The 21,220-nt window shown below is 36.6% G+C and overlaps 11 protein-coding genes across 11 annotated transcripts; 5 read left to right on the top strand and 6 right to left on the bottom strand.

Moving 5' to 3' along the window:
- Positions 1-41: 41 nt before the first annotated feature.
- On the bottom strand, positions 42-1,714 carry C9374_005732 (uncharacterized protein; the record flags this gene model as incomplete). Its single annotated transcript, XM_044695515.1, has 5 exons — positions 42-830; positions 891-1,125; positions 1,172-1,340; positions 1,478-1,599; positions 1,701-1,714. 5 exons carry the CDS (start codon positions 1,712-1,714, stop codon positions 42-44), a joined length of 1,329 nt encoding a protein of 442 aa, XP_044547619.1.
- Positions 1,715-1,924: 210 nt separating this feature from the next.
- C9374_005731 (uncharacterized protein) lies at positions 1,925-2,923 on the bottom strand (the record flags this gene model as incomplete). The annotated part of the gene is made up of 1 exon (XM_044695514.1): positions 1,925-2,923. The coding sequence occupies one exon, from the start codon at positions 2,921-2,923 to the stop codon at positions 1,925-1,927; it is 999 nt and encodes a 332-aa protein (XP_044547618.1).
- Positions 2,924-3,094: 171 nt separating this feature from the next.
- Positions 3,095-4,081, top strand: C9374_005730 (uncharacterized protein; the record flags this gene model as incomplete). The annotated part of the gene is made up of 1 exon (XM_044695513.1): positions 3,095-4,081. One exon carries the CDS (start codon positions 3,095-3,097, stop codon positions 4,079-4,081), a length of 987 nt encoding a protein of 328 aa, XP_044547617.1.
- A 426-nt stretch (positions 4,082-4,507) lies between these two features.
- On the top strand, positions 4,508-8,401 carry C9374_005729 (uncharacterized protein; the record flags this gene model as incomplete). Its single annotated transcript, XM_044695511.1, has 2 exons — positions 4,508-5,144; positions 5,373-8,401. 2 exons carry the CDS (start codon positions 4,508-4,510, stop codon positions 8,399-8,401), a joined length of 3,666 nt encoding a protein of 1,221 aa, XP_044547616.1.
- Positions 8,402-8,542: 141 nt separating this feature from the next.
- Positions 8,543-9,310, top strand: C9374_005728 (uncharacterized protein; the record flags this gene model as incomplete). The annotated part of the gene is made up of 1 exon (XM_044695510.1): positions 8,543-9,310. One exon carries the CDS (start codon positions 8,543-8,545, stop codon positions 9,308-9,310), a length of 768 nt encoding a protein of 255 aa, XP_044547615.1.
- A 45-nt stretch (positions 9,311-9,355) lies between these two features.
- On the bottom strand, positions 9,356-10,228 carry C9374_005727 (uncharacterized protein; the record flags this gene model as incomplete). The annotated part of the gene is made up of 1 exon (XM_044695509.1): positions 9,356-10,228. The coding sequence occupies one exon, from the start codon at positions 10,226-10,228 to the stop codon at positions 9,356-9,358; it is 873 nt and encodes a 290-aa protein (XP_044547614.1).
- Positions 10,229-11,658: 1,430 nt separating this feature from the next.
- C9374_005726 (uncharacterized protein) lies at positions 11,659-12,216 on the bottom strand (the record flags this gene model as incomplete). Its single annotated transcript, XM_044695508.1, has 1 exon — positions 11,659-12,216. The coding sequence occupies one exon, from the start codon at positions 12,214-12,216 to the stop codon at positions 11,659-11,661; it is 558 nt and encodes a 185-aa protein (XP_044547613.1).
- A 1,119-nt stretch (positions 12,217-13,335) lies between these two features.
- On the top strand, positions 13,336-13,587 carry C9374_005725 (uncharacterized protein; the record flags this gene model as incomplete). The annotated part of the gene is made up of 1 exon (XM_044695507.1): positions 13,336-13,587. One exon carries the CDS (start codon positions 13,336-13,338, stop codon positions 13,585-13,587), a length of 252 nt encoding a protein of 83 aa, XP_044547612.1.
- A 388-nt stretch (positions 13,588-13,975) lies between these two features.
- On the top strand, positions 13,976-16,854 carry C9374_005724 (uncharacterized protein; the record flags this gene model as incomplete). The annotated part of the gene is made up of 3 exons (XM_044695506.1): positions 13,976-14,827; positions 14,942-16,335; positions 16,434-16,854. 3 exons carry the CDS (start codon positions 13,976-13,978, stop codon positions 16,852-16,854), a joined length of 2,667 nt encoding a protein of 888 aa, XP_044547611.1.
- A 75-nt stretch (positions 16,855-16,929) lies between these two features.
- C9374_005723 (uncharacterized protein) lies at positions 16,930-18,291 on the bottom strand (the record flags this gene model as incomplete). Its single annotated transcript, XM_044695505.1, has 1 exon — positions 16,930-18,291. One exon carries the CDS (start codon positions 18,289-18,291, stop codon positions 16,930-16,932), a length of 1,362 nt encoding a protein of 453 aa, XP_044547610.1.
- Positions 18,292-18,553: 262 nt separating this feature from the next.
- Positions 18,554-21,178, bottom strand: C9374_005722 (uncharacterized protein; the record flags this gene model as incomplete). The annotated part of the gene is made up of 5 exons (XM_044695504.1): positions 18,554-19,063; positions 19,202-19,526; positions 19,588-20,597; positions 20,653-20,766; positions 20,855-21,178. 5 exons carry the CDS (start codon positions 21,176-21,178, stop codon positions 18,554-18,556), a joined length of 2,283 nt encoding a protein of 760 aa, XP_044547609.1.
- Positions 21,179-21,220: the final 42 nt, after the last annotated feature.

Here is a 21,220-nt window from a genome sequence, read left to right as displayed (position 1 = left end):
TTCAAAGTTAATATTACAGAGTATTTCTGTCCTCTTGGAGTCTAACACTCTTGTCCAAAATCATTAGTAAATTTGTCGTATGCATGCAAGTCATCTTTTGAAACGGATGGTCTAGCTGTTCGAAGTGCCTTAATAAAATCTCTTTTTGTGACATCTGGTGGGAGTAATTTGTCAGAAGGTACATCAATTAAAGTCATTTCAACAGCATTTGGATCTCCAGGAGAACATGGTGTCAACATGTCATTACATGTTTGACCAGTCAAGTGACAAACGCCAGACACTTTTTTGAAATGTGTGGCCAATTGGCACGTACGAACTGGTTCCATCAATGCATTTCTTACCAAAACAGAAATATCAGATCCAGAATAACCATCAGTTAACGATGCTAATTCTTCGAAATCTTCCTTCTTCAGAGTATTTGGAGTTTTTCCAATGTGAATCTTAAACATGGCAACTCTTGCCTGCATGTCAGGTAAAGGAATGTAAATACGTCTTTCAAATCTTCTTCTAATGGCAGGATCAAGTCCCCATGGAATATTTGTTGCTGCCAAAATTAAAACTCCGCTGTCGTCCTTACCAACACCTTGCATCTGAACAAGAAATTCAGTCTTAATTCTACGAGTGCTATCATTATCATTTTCTCCTCTGGAACTACACATACTGTCAATTTCATCAATAAATATTATACTTGGTTTGTTTTGTCTAGCCATGTCGAATAACGATCGAACCAACTTTTCTGATTCTCCTTGCCATTTACTAACTAAATCTGCAGCAGAAACAGAAAAGAATGTTGAGTCAGCTTCTGTAGCAACAGCCTTAGCAAGGTAGCTCTAAAATTATTTAACAATATTATGTTACAGGAAATTAAGGCGAGATTTGTAATGACTTACCTTACCAGTACCAGGAGGCCCGTAAAGTAGAATACCTCGCCATGGTGTTCTTTTACCAGTAAAGAGCTGTGGAAATTTGAGTGGAAGAATGACAGCTTCTTTAAGGGCTTCCTTAGCACCTTCAAGACCTGCGACATCATCCCATTTTACATTTGGTTTTTCCTTTACAATGGCACTCTCTAACTGACCCATCAATTGTTGTTTTTCATCTTCTTCCTTTTTTTCTTTCTTTGACCTGAAAAGTTGTGAGAATGAAAATTCTGGTTATCACTCAAACTTACTTTGCTTTTGCGATTGATCCCACAGCGCTTGATCCTCCAGAAGAATCGCTATCTCCCTTTTCAATTTCAGCTTTTTCTTTTAAGAACGTTTTGATTTGTTCTGCTCTGTCCATGAGCTCTTGAACTTTTGATTTCAGCATGTCTTTTTTCTTTGGATTTTTTGTTTCATCTATTTTTGAATCGGATCAATTTGTGGATCACATCGGTATTTAATATGAATGTTATGACAGATGGTGCGAGTTATAATATATAATTGGATGCAAAACAATATTGGTTTTTCGTTAACTAGATTGGTCGTCAACATACGTTTAATAGCAGTCATAAAAAAATCTATAGCTTTTAAATATAATCGCTGTGCTTCCTCGTAGTTTTTAGCTTCATCCTGTTCAGCTGCCTGCTTTGCGTGATCGATGGCTGGTGTTACAAAACTATCATCATTAACACCATCATAAATTGTTACAAAAATATTAATTTCGGATCGGAACAAAAAAGTTTTAAAATCTACAGCAACCAATGATTCATTACTTACTCAACATAGGACATTTTCAATTCTCTCAGTATAGTTGCAAGTCTTCAAGTCTTTGTGTTTGTTCAAATGTTATGAATTTTTTTGCGTAATAATTTCGAAACCGCTGTCCTATTTTTGATGGGCGTCTTCTATTTGCCTTCAACAGTCACAGCAGGAAGAAGGTGGTTCTAATTTGAAATTCCTTGTTGGCAGTTCGCTGGGGGTTTTGAAACCCTAGGGTTTATTTAAATATTGGAGTCATTGGCTTTGCTTACAGATTCAAACTTCTTCTCTCTTTTCATTCTTTCAATGAGGGCTTGATCTCGCTCGAATTGCTCTCGCAAATCCTCAAAAGCTTTCTTTTTCTTTTCAACTTTTTGGAACTTGTAGAATGGCAAATCGAGTCTGTGTTTCATCTTTTGAGGAACCTTTTTGATCTTCTTCTTTGGCTTTAGTTCGGATGCATGAATAGGTCCAGAATTTCCTCTATGAAATACCTTTGTCCAACCTTTGTCATCGGCTTTGTTTCTCAAAACGTTAATGACCTGCATTCTTTGTTTTTCTTTGATGTCAAATTCCTTCATGTATTGATTCAATTCCTTCTTGGCTTCATCTCTTTCAGATTTTTCAGATGGAAATTGTATTGTTTGATATTCTTCTAAATATTTATCCAATCCACGTTTTGGCTCAGGTCTTGCTTGAACCTTTGCCGAAATTATTGGCTTTTCTAAAGCTTTTTGCACAGCTGAAGCCTTATTCAAAAGTATGTGTGCTGTTCCACTTTTAATTCTAGGATGGTCTCGATACATTGAGAATGGGTTTTGAAATTCTAACCAATTCTCAACATGATCATGCTTTTCTTCTAAGTGACTCATCACACATTGCCCAATTTGTGAATCAAAATTGGAAGCAAACAATTCTGACAAGCCTTCTTCATTCAAAAAGGGAGATGGATTTGTGCAAAATAAAACATGACCCTTTGTCCTCTCGTTTTTGTGATTTTTATCATTCTCATCGTTTTTGTTATTCGGAATGGCTCCATTGTGTTGTTTATAAAACAAATAGAGTGGAACTTCGGAGTGTCCCTCTAATCTATATTCCAAAGCGATCATCCTGTTTGTCATTTTCACAGAAACCATTTCATCTTCGCTTTCACTGCTACTTTCATCACTGCTCGTTTCATAATTTTCATCCATGATGACAGAGTCCTCGTTCTTCTTTTCAGATGCGTTTTGTTTTGGCATTTTTGTTTCTTCTAAATTTTTGAAGTCCCTCAGTATAGTTGCTGTGATGACATTGGTTATGAAAAGCAGACAATTAATTGGGACATGATGCATGACAAAATTAAAAAGTGTAATAATATTGTAATGCGAGTTCATTCTTCACGTTCAAGAAAGCTAACAACAATTAAAAAAATGTCTACGTCTCAACCTCCTGCCATCAAATCAACATCAGCATCCTCTCTCAACGATCTACAATCCCGATTGGCAAAACTCCAACAAAACATTTCCCAAAAATTAAGTAAAACAAGCGCAGCCATCCCTACACCTGCCAGCTCGTTAGATCATGGCACTCCACAACAAACACCGGTTTCGTCCTCATCGCTGACATTACCAAGCCAAGCGAAAATTCAAAAGCCTTCAACCATCTCCTCCACAGGAGAACCCGTGAAATCAACCTTGCCAAAAATTCAAAAGCCTCATTCAATGCAAAGCGGAGGGTTAAGCACTACTGCCCAACATGTAGCCACACAAGTTGTAAAACAAGCATCTTCAGTAATTGGAGGAGGTTCACCACCTCCGAAAATTGGGCAAACAAAATCATCCACAAAAATTATCAACAAACCAGCTACAGTAAGCTCCACCGTGATATCAGCAGGCCCACAAACAAATGTCAATAGCAATACATCAAACGAACCTACATTGGAACAACAAATTTACCTACAAGATTACCAAAAGCAAAAGCAAACGTCACAATTACAACAGGAATATCAACAACAACTAAAAGATTATGAGCAATCACAATTGCAACAAAACGAGCAAGCAAATAAGAAAAAGAAGAAAAAGTTACGGACTGTGTATACTGCTAGTGGAAAGTCTGACGTTTGGGAAGATCCGAACTTGGAAGAATTTGAGGAAAATGACTTCAGGATTTACGCTAATAATTTGGGTAATGAAGTGACAGATCAAATGTTAGAAAAATTCTTTTCACACTACCCTAGTTTTTCAAAGGCAATGGTAATAAGGGATAAAAGAACAAACCGAACCAAGGGTTATGGATTTATCAGCTTTTTAGACTGTAACGATTATGTGCATGCTTTAGAAAATTTGAATGGAAAATATTTAGGAAACCGACCATTAGTTTTGAAACCATCTAAATGGAAAGATAGAGCCCTAAAATAAGAGATTCAACAATTTCGTCGATTTAATTCCTCATCTGCTGTCAATTACAGATTTTTTAGCTAATTATATTATATTTCTCGTAACCCCGCAAACAATTTGAGAAAATAAGAGTTCCATTCATGGTGTTTTAATAGCACGCTATCTCAAATTTAAACGCGTGAGCCATTTTCCTATGCGATAAACAACTCCTTTGCCCCTTTACCCATAGCATATTAAAGTTGAAACTATAGCATCATACATGCTTGGGTGAATACATTTCGTTCTGTTTGCTGGCAGTGTCCAAGAATGGCGTGGCAAGTTTTCTTAAAATGTGACGCTGTTGTACGATGGCTCATGTTGGGCAAACACCAAACGCAAAAAATAATCCAAAACAACTTGTGCGCTCAAAGAAGGTCAAAACGACACGAAGAATATTCTTCATATCAGATGCCGGGTGCAACCTTCTCTTCGAACGTAGAAGGCACCAATCTAAGCGGAAAGCAACCCTTGTTTGAGTTGAAGGATATGTCTACTCCACCTGTTACGCCAAATCCAACAATAACATCATCATCACAAAGTAAGAGAGAAGAATTATCGTCATCACATACTAACTCGATACATAACCCTTCGGCAATCACAACAGCCGTGGAAATACAACACGAACGAGAACCTACTAGTAGAGACACTCAAATACATAATCAAAACACAACCACACATTCATCAATGAATCATACAAATCGTAACAATCAGCAAGAGCAAACAACAATTCAAAACACAACAGCAAATCAACAACAAACAGTAATTAATGTACCTCCTTCATCAACAGCTTTTCCAGGTAATATTGTAGAAGCGGCACATGAAGAAGATGATGATGGAAGCAACTCGGTTGCGCTCAAACATTCATCACGCGTACGACGATTTCTTTCTCTTATATACACTAAATCTTCTTCCTTCCTGCTGGGATATCGATTTGTAAACTTTCCAGGTTTGCGAGCACACAACAGCATTAAGGATCCATATGAACGGCTGTCCATCGCATACTATTCTGTTTACTTTGTCTTTCATCTCTTCTTTTCAATATCCAGTACGTATTTCAAATTTATTATTTCATTTTGTTGTATGTTCTAACAAAATCTTTTATTATTCAATTACATGCTATGAACCATCAACCACCATTTGATCAACTTTTACATGACCTATCACACACTTGCTAATCCCAACAACATGCTTCGTATTGTTCTAACATGGAAATATTGATTTCCAAATTTGATTTATCCGCTTGACACAAACCCACCTTACCACAAAATCGCAGTGATCATCCAACAACTCATCCGTTTCAAAACCCTTTCACTTCTCTACATATTAGATGCCACGTTTTCACTCATTGGCTTCATTCTCTTCCGCTCTCCTTTCCCCCATGTCTACCTCTATGTTTTCCTTGCCTACCTGTTCTCTGTTCCTTATGTTCTAATTAACCTTGCTTCTTCCTCCATTGACACAAATTCCATCCTTTCATTATTAATTTTCCAACAAAATGATTTCGTCCCTTATCACCATCTAATTCTAGCCACTAACTTGAGACTAATTATATTTCCAACAATATTTGCAGCCATTGGGCTGTCTAGTACTAAAACATTGATAGTAGCGATAATAGGTTATATACTGGCGTTCATTCAATTCGGATGGCTAGGAGGTATTATGCAAGGTCTAAAGCTAAATTACGGAGATTACTTTTGTGATATTTTGTTTATTTCAATACCCTATATCGTTGCTATTTTAATTTTAAACAACATGCATCAGGCATTTAGATCTCAGATAAAAGAAGTAGAAACAAGACTTTCCAATATGCTTAATATCACAAATGAAGCAATTATAATACAAAGTAGACGGAAAAAGAAAATTATTTACGTCAATCTCGCTTTTGAAAGAATGTTTGGGTATGAACACGATGAAATTGTTCATGCCAACAAGAATATACTTGATCTATTAGTAGGACCTCCGGTAATAGCAACAGACGAATGGACGCTATGTAAAGCAAGAACGAAACTTGGAGATAGATTTGGGGTTGAGGTTACTCACAAAGTTGATTTCTTAAGCTCTAAAAAGGTCGATGTTTTCATTGTAAGAAACAATGAACTTAACGATCAAGTGCGCTTGATGAATGAAAAGGCCAGACAGGCTCAGATAGAGCTTCAGAGTAGAACAACATTCTTCAGTATGATTTCTCACGATTTAAAGAACCCATTGAATTCTATATATCTAATTGCTCAAAAGATGCATGAAGATTTTATGAGTCAACAGACAGTTGATTTCCATGAAGGACTTGAATGGATGAATATGATTCTTTCTAGTTGTCATATTTTGAGCAATATTATTCAAGATGTTCTTTCATCTTCCAAATTGGAATCAGGAACTGTGGAATTGGACCTTTCTAATTTTGATTTAGTGTACTCAATCGAAGAAATTATTTCTATCAACAGTGTTACCGCATTTAAGAAAGGCATTGATGTGGGACTGGAAATCGATATCAAACGAGGATCGAAACACAGGGTACCAATTGTTGTTAAAGGAGACGTTCACAAGTTCCAACAAATTTTAACAAATTTAATGGGTAATGCAATCAAGTTTACTCATTCTGGATCTGTGACAGTTTCAGTGGACGTTCAAGACGAAACAGATAACACTGTTAAGGTATTTGTTGTGGTTTGTGATACAGGCATTGGTATCCCAAAGGAAAAACAGAAAGATTTGTTTAAAGTTTTTTCCCGACTGAAAAAAGATAAGGAATATGAAGGCAGCGGACTTGGTTTGAGCATTTGTAAAAACCTCACAAATCTCATGAATGGAGACATTGGCTGTTATAGCAACGGTGAATCTGGAAGCAACTTTTGGTTCACTGTAACATTCCAGAAGGGGTCAAGAGGAGAAGATCATGATAAGATTGTCGAACGAGCTGAAAAACGTTTACCTCTTACAGAAGAAGCCAAGCTCATGGAAGTCAAAGAAAAGCTTAATTCCAATTATCCTTCATCTACTTGTCTTGTAGTTTACAAAGAGCCAAAAATTAGAAACATTTTGACAAATTATCTGAGGGAAACATTTGATGACCAGGTGGTATCAATGGAGAATGATGTAGACACCATGTTTATGAACGCAGAATCTCTAGAAAATGTAACAGAGAAATTCCTTCATAATTCTTCATCGAACATTCATGAATGGAGCGTTCAAAAACCAATTTCTTTCATCATTCTAGACGATTCTTGTTTCCTTCCTGACAACCTCCCAAAGAACGAAAATGCTCTTTTCAACTCAGCCCAAAACACCAATAGCATTCGTGTAGGTTCCTCTTCCAGCACTGGTAGAAGAAATAGCTCAGTGATTTACAGCCCTTCAGAAATTGAAAGAATTTATTCTACTGTCTACAAACTGAGACGTATTGTTGAAAATCATAACTCAAAATTAGCTTTAGGTGGATTTAGCTTATCAACAAAAGTAGTGGTATGGTTTGATAAATTCGAGCCAAAGAGATTCCTGAGCTTCATTAGAAAAGATCCTTCTAACTTTGAAAGGAAATCAAACACCAAAGGCTTATTTGACTTGACACTTAGAAAGCCTATCACCTTATTCTCATTCCAATATATGATTCAACAATTATTGGCCATTAAGCCCTCAACAATCGCCCATAACGAAAGAAAACTTATAGAGACGTACCAATTTCCTCCAAAGCAAGACGCAAATACCAACCATCGAAAATTATCTATGGACCCTACTGTTATTACTTCTTCAGGTGTAAATCCATCTCAAGATTCAAGGAGCTCTTCATTAGATACAATATCTATTGCTCGTTCTAGCTTCTCTCAAGACAAGTCAACACCTGAAGAAGAAAAATTTGTTACTTTGAATGTCCTTGTTGCTGACGACAACAATATTAACAGAAATGTCATGATTAAAATTTTAGGAGGACTATCAGGAAATTCAGATATGGAAAATCAAATATCAGAAATCAAGAATTGTCCTTGCAAGCTAGTAATACGTACCAAAGGAGCTGTGAACGGTAAAGAAGCATATGATGAATTTATTCAAAACTTTAACACTCCAACCAAATATGACGCAATTATTCTCGATGTTCATATGGACGTGATGAGTGGATTGGAATGTTCACAAAAAATTAGACAATTCGAGTCAGAACACAAGGCTAAACCTTGTGTGTTAATTGGAGCCACAGGAGATAGCGACGGAGAGCACATTTGCAAACAAGCTGGAATGAATCTTGTTTGTTTGAAACCCATCTCTCAAACACAAATACGAAATGTTGTCAAGCACGTGGTGGAGGAGTTGTGATGAAGAAAAGTTCAATAAAAAAAAATATTGAACAGCATGGTGAACAAGAAACGGCTGTTGCTGTCTGCTTGTAATTCCTTAACCCGATCATCATCATTTTTCCGATTGCTTGTTAACAAGGATCATCATACCAACAACACCATGAAGAATTATCATAAAATTCACCATTCGAATTTATGTGGAATGCAATGTGCCATTCTCACACCCACTAATAATACTGATACATCCTCCATAAACAGTGTCGTTATTTGGCTGCACGGACTCGGAGATACCTATGATGGATTTGCACAAATGTTGCAATATATTCTTCCAAATCATGCGATTGGTATTTTACCCAATGCACCACATCGTCCCATAACAATTAATGGAGGAATGACCATGCCTGGTTGGTATGATATTCACTCTCTCGATCGACAACTCATGAAGCGTCAAGAAGATATTGAAGGATATAATGCCTCTAAAAAACTGATTGATGATTTGATTCATACAATCATGTCCTCTCCACCTTCTTCCATTTTACACCAATTACAAATTCCTCAAATTCCCTCAAACAGAATTGTATTAGGTGGATTTTCACAAGGAGGTGCCATGTCAGTCCTTGTTGGCTCTCAATGTAAATATCCACTTGCGGGAATAGTGTCTGCTAGTGGATATGTTTTATTGAGATCTCAATATGAAAGTTCAAAAGATTGTATTTCACAAGAGAATATTTCAACACCACTTTATATTTTCCATGGAGATGAAGATGATGTTGTGAATTATCAAAATTTTGCAAAACAAAGCTTTGATTGGTTAGAAGAAGGTGGAAAACTCATTACACAGAGAAAGATTTATCGATTTCATTCACATGAAGTGAGTGAAGAAGAGATGAGAGATTTGAAAAACACATTTGCCAAACTTTTAAATTGAGGGAAATAAGATTGTTCAGGAATATATACCCATGTCATTGTGTGTTTAATAACGTTTTTTATTTAGAATTTCGGGAGTGCATTGAGAAATTTCCATTGAGACTCCACATGCCTTACATTGTGAAATCATGATGTGAGCATCTGCCATTCGAATGACATTCTCAAAATGATCACAATGATACTGCCTTCTCGAATTGAGGTCAAGATCCTTGATATGAGATTGATATTGATCCACTCGTCGATCTTCATCATGTTTAGCTTGATTTGGAATGTGAAAACTTTTTCGATATGTATCTTCATCACCCCAACAAGATGGAATTTTGTGTTGTGGATATCTCATTCGAATTTTCATGTTAAAATTACGAATTCGATTTCTTCGTTTCCATAGCTTGTGAAATAATTTTACAAAAACTCGAAATTCATAATGATCAGTACCATGCAGTTTCAATTGTAAGTGTTGAGAAATGGGGGCCTCTTGTTCACTGGCGGTCTGTTCATTCAAATGTCTTGTCACAAAATCCCTAATTTCCTTAAATTGACATAGAGGGTCCACTCTATTCAACAAATCATTTAAAGGTTCAAAAGGCATAAATTTCTGAAACCATACTCGGGTGTCTTGTTCCTCCTCTCCATTCAACATGGTTTTAAATTCACTCATCAATACAAGATGACCTATGGACTTGGCATAAATCATGTCACATCTCATCTTGTCAATTCGAGTGCAACTCTGAAATAAATATTTAAAATCCAAAAAGGTCAATACATGAAACCAAATCACCTCGTCATTCGCAATCCATGAAAACTCTTCCCGGTACAGAGAATGTTTTTTTGACTTTTTTTTTGATCCATGTTTTTGTTTCGCTTGATGATGAATTATTTCTTCTTCGTTGAGTTCATCTAACAAGGAAAAGGAAGACATTTTTTAGAATGAATGCCAAACGGTTACTTGGACAGGTCCTTAAGTTTGGTTTTTGGCATGATTTGAGCAACGGTGAAAGATTACCTCCGAAATGGAATCTTCAAAACGTTTGTTGTGAACACTTCCGTATTGAATTGAAAAGTATAGCAATCTTTTAATACACCCCGACTGTGCAAAGCAATTGACCAAACAACCCAATATTCAGACTCTACATACAACAATTCTTTTATTGATTGTTGTGGAGTTATGAAGAAGACAGTGCCAAAATGCAAAATACTGTCCAGTAACTTTTTCAACAACATCCAAACATTGAAAGAAAATCGCGCCAGAATTTTACAGCAAAAATAATGGACCCCGTTCGTCGACAGGCGATGATGATACACAGCAAACAAAGCAGGTTACATACCATGAAATGCTTGAAAAGCTTCCTGTGAACATGTGTTTCGATATTTCCAACGTACCAAGAAACAGAGGGGAAAAGAGCTTTGTAAGATCTTTGGCCATAATGGTGGGTCGTGTGTACGGGTCAGTTCAACGAATCCAAGATCCGAAATTTGAAAACGTCTTACGAATAGAATGCTTCTCGAGGGATCGTTTGTGTTTAAAAAAATTCTTAAGATTGCTTTTATTTTCTTGGTTAGCAGAGGGAACTGTTTTGAAGGAAGACCATTCAAATTCCTCTAAAGAGTTTAGAATGACGTGTAAAAGATCAAGCAGAAAGATTCTTTTCGCTTCTGAACGGGTATTAAGCTTTACATCACAAGTAAGCAAACCCTCATGTCTAAAACTCAAGACCTTCACTGCGTCACAACCAACGTTGGAAAGATCAGAGACGTTGTATGTTGGGAATTCTCAAATCGAAAAAAAGAGAAAACGGTGCTCATTCCTTCCCATTCAACACCAATCGCTTACAAGAAAACTCGTGTATCAGAGTTCAGTGCTCTTGAAAGCAAAGCGTTGCAGTTTTATGGAACGTTTTCAAACATGTTTTATGAAGAAAACGGAGATACTATCAGTGTACAGGACCAAGATGACTTTGCCGCAATGCCAGATAATACCAAATTGAAAATAATATAAAAACTTAAAGGAGGTAACAACGGCTTGGTTGAAAATGCTTTAATCCTATTGGAAACGTTTGACATAAAATGAACCCAGAACACGAACAAGTGTCTTAGAGACTCATTGAAAAGCGACAACCAATTGTTGAGCTTGACACATACCGCTCATTGAACAAATTCTAAGGATCAGTCAAGCAAGACAATAAAAGTAATGTTTTATTTTATTGAACACTTTAGGTATGATTGGCTGCATAGATCATCTTCAAATTTGTTGCAGCTGTACATTAAATGCTTTCACTCTGGAATCAAATCAAAACAGTCCAGTAAGAACGTAGTGTGATTTCAATTCTACGTTGCAGTCGAAATGAGAGTTTAACTTTGCAAAGTTTGTTCTCTTTTAAGAATCAACAAGTTGACGTTTGCTTTTGAAAGGGAGATATTCGTCCTCGATTGGTGTTCAGAAATTGAGAGAATGACCACGAACAATATTGCTGTCAACAGAGTGAGGAGGGTATCATTACTCATCCTTTGGAGCCCAATCAAAAAAAGTGTCAAAAAAAGAGTGAGAGAGTTTGGATACGTCAAACACATGTTCGAATCGTTTGGAATTCGAACACATTCATCGATAGGAGAGTCTTGAGAAACGCAGAGTTCTTCTTGTTGATGAGAGTTGTTGTCTTCATCTTCTGATGAAAAATCTAATTCCAAGTAAGTAGAGATTTCCTCTTCCTGCTCAATAAATAAATCTTGATGGGTGATTACGTCTTCTTCGGATTCCAAAACTGCATGATCGTTGGAGTGAGTGTGTGACTCGTCCTTGTCTCTGGGAAAGACAAATGTGGCTAGTTGAGCATAATCGATGGCATTCGATGGAGAATCAGGGTCATACAAGTCAGAACAAGCAGTACAACTGAAGATTTCTTTGGTCATTGACAATATCTTTTGGAGTGTGAAATGTTCTTTTTTTTTGAGAGTGTCATGACTCAGAACTTTGATGGTGGTTTAAATAGTAAAATATCAGCTTCGTTCATCACCCATTTGTCCTCAACACTGAATCCAAGGAATAATTCCTTATCCTGGTTGACCCTTTAAAAAGTGTACAATCAATTTGAGCATTAGTATGTAAATCAACGATTTCATTGATGAGGCTTTTAAGGAGTCGTTGACTATTTGAATGAAGCGCTTAGAATGTTCAATGGGGGTGAGATGAGATAGGAATGAAATCTTGGAACGCTTTCAGAGACATATGCAGGAAAAGGTTTGCGACGTCTCAACGAGTTAAAATATGTTCAAAAAATAGATTCTTCGAGATCGAAATAGTCTAGAACTAAAGATGGTATTCAATGAGTGGCGTTTTCATTGTGATTGAAAGATACAGCATTATTCGAAGGCCATCATCAAAACGACCAAATGTATGAGGAAAGAAAGGAAGAATTTTCTCAAGAGCCCAACCTATTGACAATGGAATGAACCTTAGTATACTATAACTCATTCATGCATTATACATTGTCCTTTAACTCGCTTACTGTTTTCATTGAATGGGTTTTCATCATGAGTTGAGGTAAAAACAGGTCGCAAAATATCCAAAAACCGCAAAACATTTGAAGCAGTTGAGAAGCCACAAAACCCAACATTATAAAGACTCCCGATCTCATGTAAGTCCTTGTAAGAGATCACTAAATTGATTGATTTTGACCTGGTCAGCTAAGGTTAGAACACCAGCAATTGAGGTTACTGGGTCATCATTTTCAAAAGTCTGAGGTTCTGGTGATGCGTTTCAAATTTTTGACATTTTCAACTTTGGGCTGAAAATATATCACATTAAGATATCCACCCTTCCAACTCTGTCAACATCTTGACATGTAACAGTAAACAACGATAGAGGCCACTCTTTTAACAACCACTTGTCCCAGATGAACTGGTTCATGTTCTTTTCATATTATGAACCAAGTGGTATTTTTAAACAAAGGTTCATGCATGTGAAAAATTCATACTATAAAACTATTCTCTCTGTCCTTCACCCTGCATCACATTAACAACGAAAAAAACATGCAATTATTCGTCAAGACACTCACTGGTAGAACCATCACATTGGAAGTCGAGTCCAACGACTCGATTGAAAATGTGAAGAGCAAAATCACAGATAAGGAAGGAATTCCAGCAGATCAACAACGTTTAATCTATGCTGGAAAACAACTGGAAGATGGAAGAACTCTTTCTATGCAGGAAAGCAATTGGAAGATGGAAGAAGTGTTTCTGATTATAACTTGCAAAAAGACTCAACCATTCATCTCGTGTTGAGATTACGTGGAGGAGGAGGTAAAGAGGGACATTAATGAATCCTTTTAAAACAATGGATCATCATCATTCACTTTTAGATTTCTTGTAAATAGTGAAATAAAATCTATCAGACTGACTCTCTGCAATAGTATATACAACTTTTGAGTATGATGATATTAAGGTCACTATCGTAGAAAGATAATATTGAATGATGATGAATCACAATCAGCAACAACGGAACATTCCAAAATGTCACTTCGGGAACGGCTCTCATGGAAACATTTGCCATGCGTTCATGAAGAATTGAAGAATACATCACACAAAAGACAGTGTGCATGATTTCATTAAACACTACGTAAAATTGCCAAATTCACACTTGTTTTCAATTGCTGTCAACTGTCACAAAAAAATGACTGAAAAGCAAACCCCAACAACAACATCAAGTGACTCTTCACAACAACTGTTCCTTCCTCATTCCTATCGACTCCACTTTGCCTATTTCTCTCCTTCGCCATCTCCTTCAAATGTCATCAATTCCACAAGCACTACTTTGGATTCTACACCCAAACACGAATCCTATCATTATTCCACACTCGTCCTCGCATCTTCTCATACAACAACAACAGTGAATTCTGTCACGACACCTGTTCATTCTCCGCAACATTCTCATGGAGATGCTATTCATTGGTTGTCATCACCTTCATCAAAATTAAATTCAAAATTAATTCCATATAAATCATTTAATATTGAATATCGAAAAAAGTTATCCTCGCAATGGGTGGATCAGAATTTTGATGATAAATTGAGGGATCATAGTTCTCGTCTCTCCATCTATGAATATACGCTTCATGCCACTTGTCAACAGGATGCCATGATGATTTTCAAACCGAGTGTCATGTCATCGACTCCTTCACAACATCATCATTCTCAACCGCTTCACACCACTTCAACAACAACACCAATGACTCCTCCTCATTTGATAAACAATTATTCCATGTCACCTATTCAATCTCCTGTCTCTGAATCTCATTTGAATACAAGTACTTCATTTTCTGATTTTGAAGATATGGTTTTAAAGAGAAATGAAGAAACTTTGGAAGATTTAGATGATGACTTGATAGAAGAAGATGAAGATTTGACATCTGACACTGAAGATGAAGATAATATTGAATATTGTGTTGCGAGATATATTCATTTTGGTGAAAATTCTGAATCATTGAGTCAATCTGTGTTGAATAATGAAGGAGAATTGAAAAAGAAGGTATGTGAAAGTTTTTTATTGAAAATGTTTTATTGATTGTCGAATGTTTTATTGTCAATAATTGTTCTTTTTTAATGTTCCAATGTTTTAAATGTTGTTGACTCATCACACTAGTTCGTTGAGTTACTTTCACTTTCCTATCATGTCAATATCGCTCAACTCTATGACTTGTATTTGGTGATTGACACGAGCACAAGAAATTCAACATTGGAATCAAATTCTTTGAAAATTACTGGTCTACTCTACACAATGGAATATATACCATCGAGTATCAAATTAACAGAATTACTTTCTCAGAATTCTATTCCATCCTCAACTACTTCTTCAACAACAACCAACTCTCTTGAAACTATCACACCCGATGGTGCACTTTTCATATTTAATCAATTATTAGAAGTGTTAATGATGTTTCACTCTAAAAACAAAGTCTTTCCAAATAAGGCCATGACCAGACAATTATTAGAAAATGACATGTTCATTCGAGGAAATGTATCCAGTGAATTACAAAAACATGTTGGAATTTATTTGAATGTTGAAAGTTATTTATTGTCAATATTGAATCAAAAACAAGTGGTCGAATTGACACATGACATGGAATTAGGCAAGATGGAAAATATTTGGAATGCAGGTTATTTACTTTTCAAACTCATTGTTCAAAAAGATTGTCCAAATTTAACAATGGGTTCTATCGATGAAGAAAAAACAAATTCCATTCTTGAAGAGAATTGCAGTGATCGAAGAATTGTGTCACTTGTGATGAATCTTTTAACCAATGACACGAGCAAGAGACCACAAAGTGTGTTTGAAATTCTCTATTCTCCATGGTTGTTACGATTTAAAAAATTTAGAATATTCACAGATATGAAACAACGACAACAACAATTCGATTCCATGAATCATCAAATTCAATTCCATGAACGAATGAAATCAACCATGAATCAATTATTGAATCCACTTCTCATCTCTTCACGCATGCATTTGACCAGTTCAGATCCGAATGGAGGAATGGTTGATGCTGGAGGAGATGGAATGGATCGAAACATGAATGGTGTCAGCAGTGGAGGAGGTTCTTCTGCTCGTATACCAAGGAAAGGAACGTTAGCTGCTGTGAATCAAAAGAAGAGAATGAGTTTGAAATTGTACTATTCGACTGTCAGTTCAGATCTGACTGAAGAAACTACTACTACATCTCAACCAACAAGAAATGGTGCATCTAGTCCTACTTCATCACCTCTCACACGAAAGAATTCATCAAAATCTAATTTGATGGTTGGCATGTTTAAGCATCAAAAATCAAAGACTGAAGTGCAAATTACCAAGCCCTCTCATCATGATCCAAAGGAGAATGTGAATGTCGATGAATATTACCAATTGGTGTTAAAGCAACAAAAGCAAAGCTTTAAATTTGACACCAGTGTCAAGCACAACTACTTTGGTGTGACCAACAATCAAAAGACAGTGACATTACTACAAAATAAGATGTTTGGATCCGATTACTACACGATTCGGTAAGTTATTACGTTTTATCAAGTATTTGTTTCATGTTAACAATCACACATCAATACTTTTCATAATCCCACTGAATAATAATCTCTCATTCTCTCAGCTGTGAACAAAAGATCACACCACTAAATAACGAAATTCAATTCAAAATTGATAAGGTGAATATAGACAATGAAATTGTTATTGGAATAATTTCAAAAGACTATGACCACAAAATTTCAACCAGAAGTGGAATTTTAGGCAGTAAAAAGCTGTCCAACTCTTACGGCCTCAATTTTGTTTCTGGCCAAGTCGGCCACAGTGATCAGTGGAAAAAGTTCACGAAAAACAAGCTGCTAAGAGATAAGGCTACTGTGGTGGTAAATTTCAATTTTGACAAGAGATGTTTGAACGTTAAAATGATTCTAGATGATGCCATCTCCGATTTAGGTACATGCTTCGATGATAGCATTGATATTAAGATTGAATGGTATTTTGCCGTTTCTCTGTATAGAGAAAAGACCGCCCTCACGATTGTACAATAAATTCAAATTTTGAATTGAATTCAAGCATTAACAGAGATTCAATGCATCCAACAAAACCAGTTTATTACCATCAAATTAATAGTCAGCTGGTTGTTCTTCAGCGTTTGCCTCACCTTCAGCATTTTCATCAAATTCTCCATCTTCTTCAGCGGTAGCATCTTGGTATTGTTGGTATTCAGAGACCAAGTCATTCATGTTGGATTCAGCTTCAGTGAATTCCATTTCATCCATTCCTTCACCAGTGTACCAGTGCAAGAAAGCCTTTCTTCTGAACATGGCAGTGAATTGTTCAGAAACTCTCTTGAACATTTCTTGAATGGCAGTAGAGTTACCAATGAAAGTGGCAGCCATCTTCAAACCTCTTGGTGGAATGTCACAAACAGAGGACTTGATGTTGTTTGGAATCCACTCAACAAAGTAAGAGCTGTTCTTATTTTGAACGTTGAGCATTTGTTCATCAACCTCCTTAGTACTCATTCTACCTCTGAACATGGCAGAAGCAGTCAAATATCTACCGTGTCTTGGATCAGAAGCAGCCATCATGTTCTTAGCATCGAACATTTGTTGAGTCAATTCTGGAACAGTCAAAGCTCTGTATTGTTGAGATCCTCTTGAGGTCAATGGAGCAAATCCGATCAAGAAGAAGTGAAGACGTGGGAATGGAATCAAGTTAACAGCCAACTTTCTCAAGTCAGAGTTCAACTGACCTGGGAAACGCAAGCAGCATGTAACTCCAGACATGACAATTGAGACCAAATGGTTCAAATCACCAAATGTGGGTGTTGTGAGCTTCAAAGTTCTAAAGCAAATATCGTACAAAGCCTCATTGTCGATACACATAACCTCATCAGCGTTTTCAACAAGTTGGTGAACTGAGAGAGTAGCATTGTATGGTTCAACGACAGTATCAGAAACCTTTGGTGATGGGAAAACAGAGAAGGTCATCATCATTCTGTCTGGATATTCTTCTCTAATCTTGGAAATCAACAAAGTACCCATTCCTGAACCAGTACCACCACCCAATGAGTGAGCAATTTGGAAGCCTTGCAAACAATCGCAACTTTCAGCTTCCTTTCTCACAACGTCCAAAACTGAATCAATCAATTCAGCTCCTTCAGTGTAGTGACCCTTAGCCCAGTTGTTACCTGCTCCAGTTTGACCAAAGACAAAGTTGTCTGGTCTAAAGATTTGACCGTATGGACCAGCTCTAACAGAGTCCATAGTACCAGGCTCCAAGTCCATCAAAATGGCACGAGGAACATATCTTCCACCGGTGGCTTCATTGTAGTAAACATTGATTCTTTCCAATTGTAAGTCGGAATCACCACTGTATGCACCAGTTGGATCAACGCCATGTTCATCAGAGATGACTTCCCAGAATTTAGCACCGATTTGATTACCGCATTGGCCTGCTTGGATGTGTACGATTTCTCTCATGGTTGTTGATATAGAGATGTTGTTGTAGTTGTTTTTTTTTTTGCTAAGGCTGGCAACAGAGAGTTGGCGGTTTAAGGAAAAACGGACTGTAAAGTTTACAACTCTCTCGGCCAATAGTTTGTTTTGGCGGGGTATGGCTGGAAGAACACTGAACAGCTGCTCAAAGCTAGATGTTGCTGCATTAATGAATTCTGAGATTTATACTACAAATTTAAAATGTTGTTGTGCTGACAACGTACTCACTGTCATCCACTTGAAATTTTTACTTTTTAGCCAATGTTTCCAATCGATCAACTTGCTTCTCAATAGCAACAACAAACGCTTCCAACTTTTTCAAATATTCGGGATCCAACACATCCTCGGTAGACAATTTGGAAGCACCAGAAGATTTCAGTGCTACAGATGGTGTGGTGCTAGTTGCAGTAGGAGGAGTGGCAACCTTCTGTGGTTCCTGTGATGATGTTTGTGTCTTTGGAGCTGATTTGTCAGAGGGAGGTGGTACTGCAGAAGCTGTTGTTGTGGGTTGTGTTGTTGAAATATCTGATTTCTTTGGTGGAGGAACACTTGTTGACGAAGTGGCAGATGGGGGAGTGGCAACCTTCTGTGGTTCTTGTGTGGGTGGTGCTGTGGTTTTTGGTTCTTCCTTTTTCACAGAGGTTGATGTGGTGGTTGTGGAGACTGGCTTTTTAACAGGCACCGATGAGTTGTTTGCTTCTTGTGATTTATTTTCCCATTGACTGAGTAATCCTGCAAGTTTACCTGGCATTGTGTTCTTCGTAATTTGAATATTTTTTTAATAATGAAATTTGCGATAATGATGACGGATGACAGCCAAAGCACAACATTTGGCATTGACAAGGTCTCATGCAAACCAACCTCGTGTCACAGTGGCTCATCACCTTAGAAATACCTCTCCTTTTACCTTTTCAACATCTCTAACATGAATCATTACCATGACAACAAATGTCAAAAAGAAAAGAGTAATGGACAAGAAAACAAATCCTCCAGATTGCCAGAACAATTGGTGAATGAAGAGAGGAGTGTCGGTAAATCCATGCATGATTGCGAGATTGGCAATGACTAAGGTAATAATGCTCACCGCTCCTCCAAATCCACACAGAACTGCAAACATGTACTTGTTATTTGTTCTCAAACTTTCTAACCATTTGATTTTTGGAAGCACAAAGAACATGATGACGGCCTCCAAAATGATCAAGCAGCAATTAATCCAAGCCCTATTCAACACGAGCGTAAACAGTTCAGAATTGAGTCAATGAAAATTTTGCAAAAACTTACCATGCTAACCATCGCCACCATAAATCGTGCCACAATGCAATAAATGTGAAAATAATCCATACGCTCCAAACTTTGGATTTGCTTCCTCCAAGTGGAATGTAAAGATACTTTAAAATCCACAAGTACAAAGATCTATGCCATGATCTCCAAAAATCTGATACTAAATAATTATTGTTCACACATCTGTTCATATTTTCTGGAGGATTAATTCCATCCCAAAGTGACCATAATCTAAAAAGTCTCCAAATGATTAAGAATTTCATATACATAAACGTAAGAGTAGATATACCAACACATCCTACATCAAATGGAGAGAGACTGGCTTGAGGTCCAGCCCATGCGTTAGATTTCCACAGGCCCTTGTCGTTAAATCCAACAGTATAAAATACATGAAGATAAATTTCCAGCAATACAATGTAGGATATCAATCGGATGGTGTGCCATATTAATTGCTTATACGAAAGCTCTTTTTGTGTTGAATATTTAACATAGGATATAAATGCTGTGTAGCTGCATACTGGACCTCCCACAAATAATGGCACATAGAAAAGATAGGCAAAATAGTGTAATAAATTAAAATCTGTTTCAATGTTCAATGTTGATTCTTGTCGTTGACGATATTCAGACCACTTTTCTTCATCTTTCTTAATAGAGATATTGTCTGAAACTACTTTTCTAAGCTGCTCAGCATAGTCCATATTGTAACTAATAAGTCTACAAAACATGATATTAAAATAAGTTTCCCAACTAAGAACTCCTCTATTATCTTCCAAGTAGGATGGTAAGTAGAAATTGTAAAACCTATATCCATCATAGTATTTGCTTGTGAATAAAATCGATAAATTAAAAAGCCAAGAAAATAAATCATTGAGTTTGCTTTTCTTGAATATTTTCCCAATTCCATAATTAAAAAGAGAAACTGCTATCAGAAAAATTGTACAATTTCCATACAGAAAGTATGTAAATCCAGCAGAAAATATTACATTATAAATTAATAATGGTTTAAAATTCTAACGTTAAATTGTTGTAATGTGTGTGACATTGTATTGTTCAAAACACACTTACAGTTGGAAATACAATGTGTCTGATCACTCTAGAAATGGACACAAAAATCACTGCTCCTATTAAAAGCATTGGTATGAATTGACGAAAGCTGCTCCATTGTGGATCTGTCAAATCCTATTCAATGATACAATGATAACAATTTCGATATTCGGAATTTTTCAAAATTAAAAATTAATAATTGAAATCGGAACGGACTACAAACCTGTAACATGCCCATAAACCACCCTTCTCTTAGTCTCAAAGGGAAGAAAATATTTCCATATTGAACAAATTCTCTAGAGATATTGTATGATCTGAATACGATAACCAGAGCACCAAGAATTGTTACAGCAAGGCTCACGTAGAACAATGGTTTCGGGATTATTGGCTCATGCTTTTTTCTTCCACTACTCGGAGAAGATGATAACATATTTTCTTCGGATGTAAGATATGTTGATGATGATTCTAAAATAATGCAATCACAACGAGAAGAGTCTGCTGACGAATTTGTTTGTTGAACAAGATTGTTTGTCTCGCTTCTCTCCATACACTCTATTTTTTTGTAGGCTGGTCAACTGAGCTTCCTGTG

This window comes from Naegleria lovaniensis (genome assembly GCF_003324165.1).
Source record: "Naegleria lovaniensis strain ATCC 30569 chromosome Unknown tig025, whole genome shotgun sequence".
Lineage (NCBI taxonomy): Eukaryota > Heterolobosea > Eutetramitea > Acrasida > Naegleriidae > Naegleria > Naegleria lovaniensis.
The sequence above is the reverse complement of the archived record's forward strand: the minus strand, read 5'-3'. Positions and strand labels throughout refer to the sequence as shown.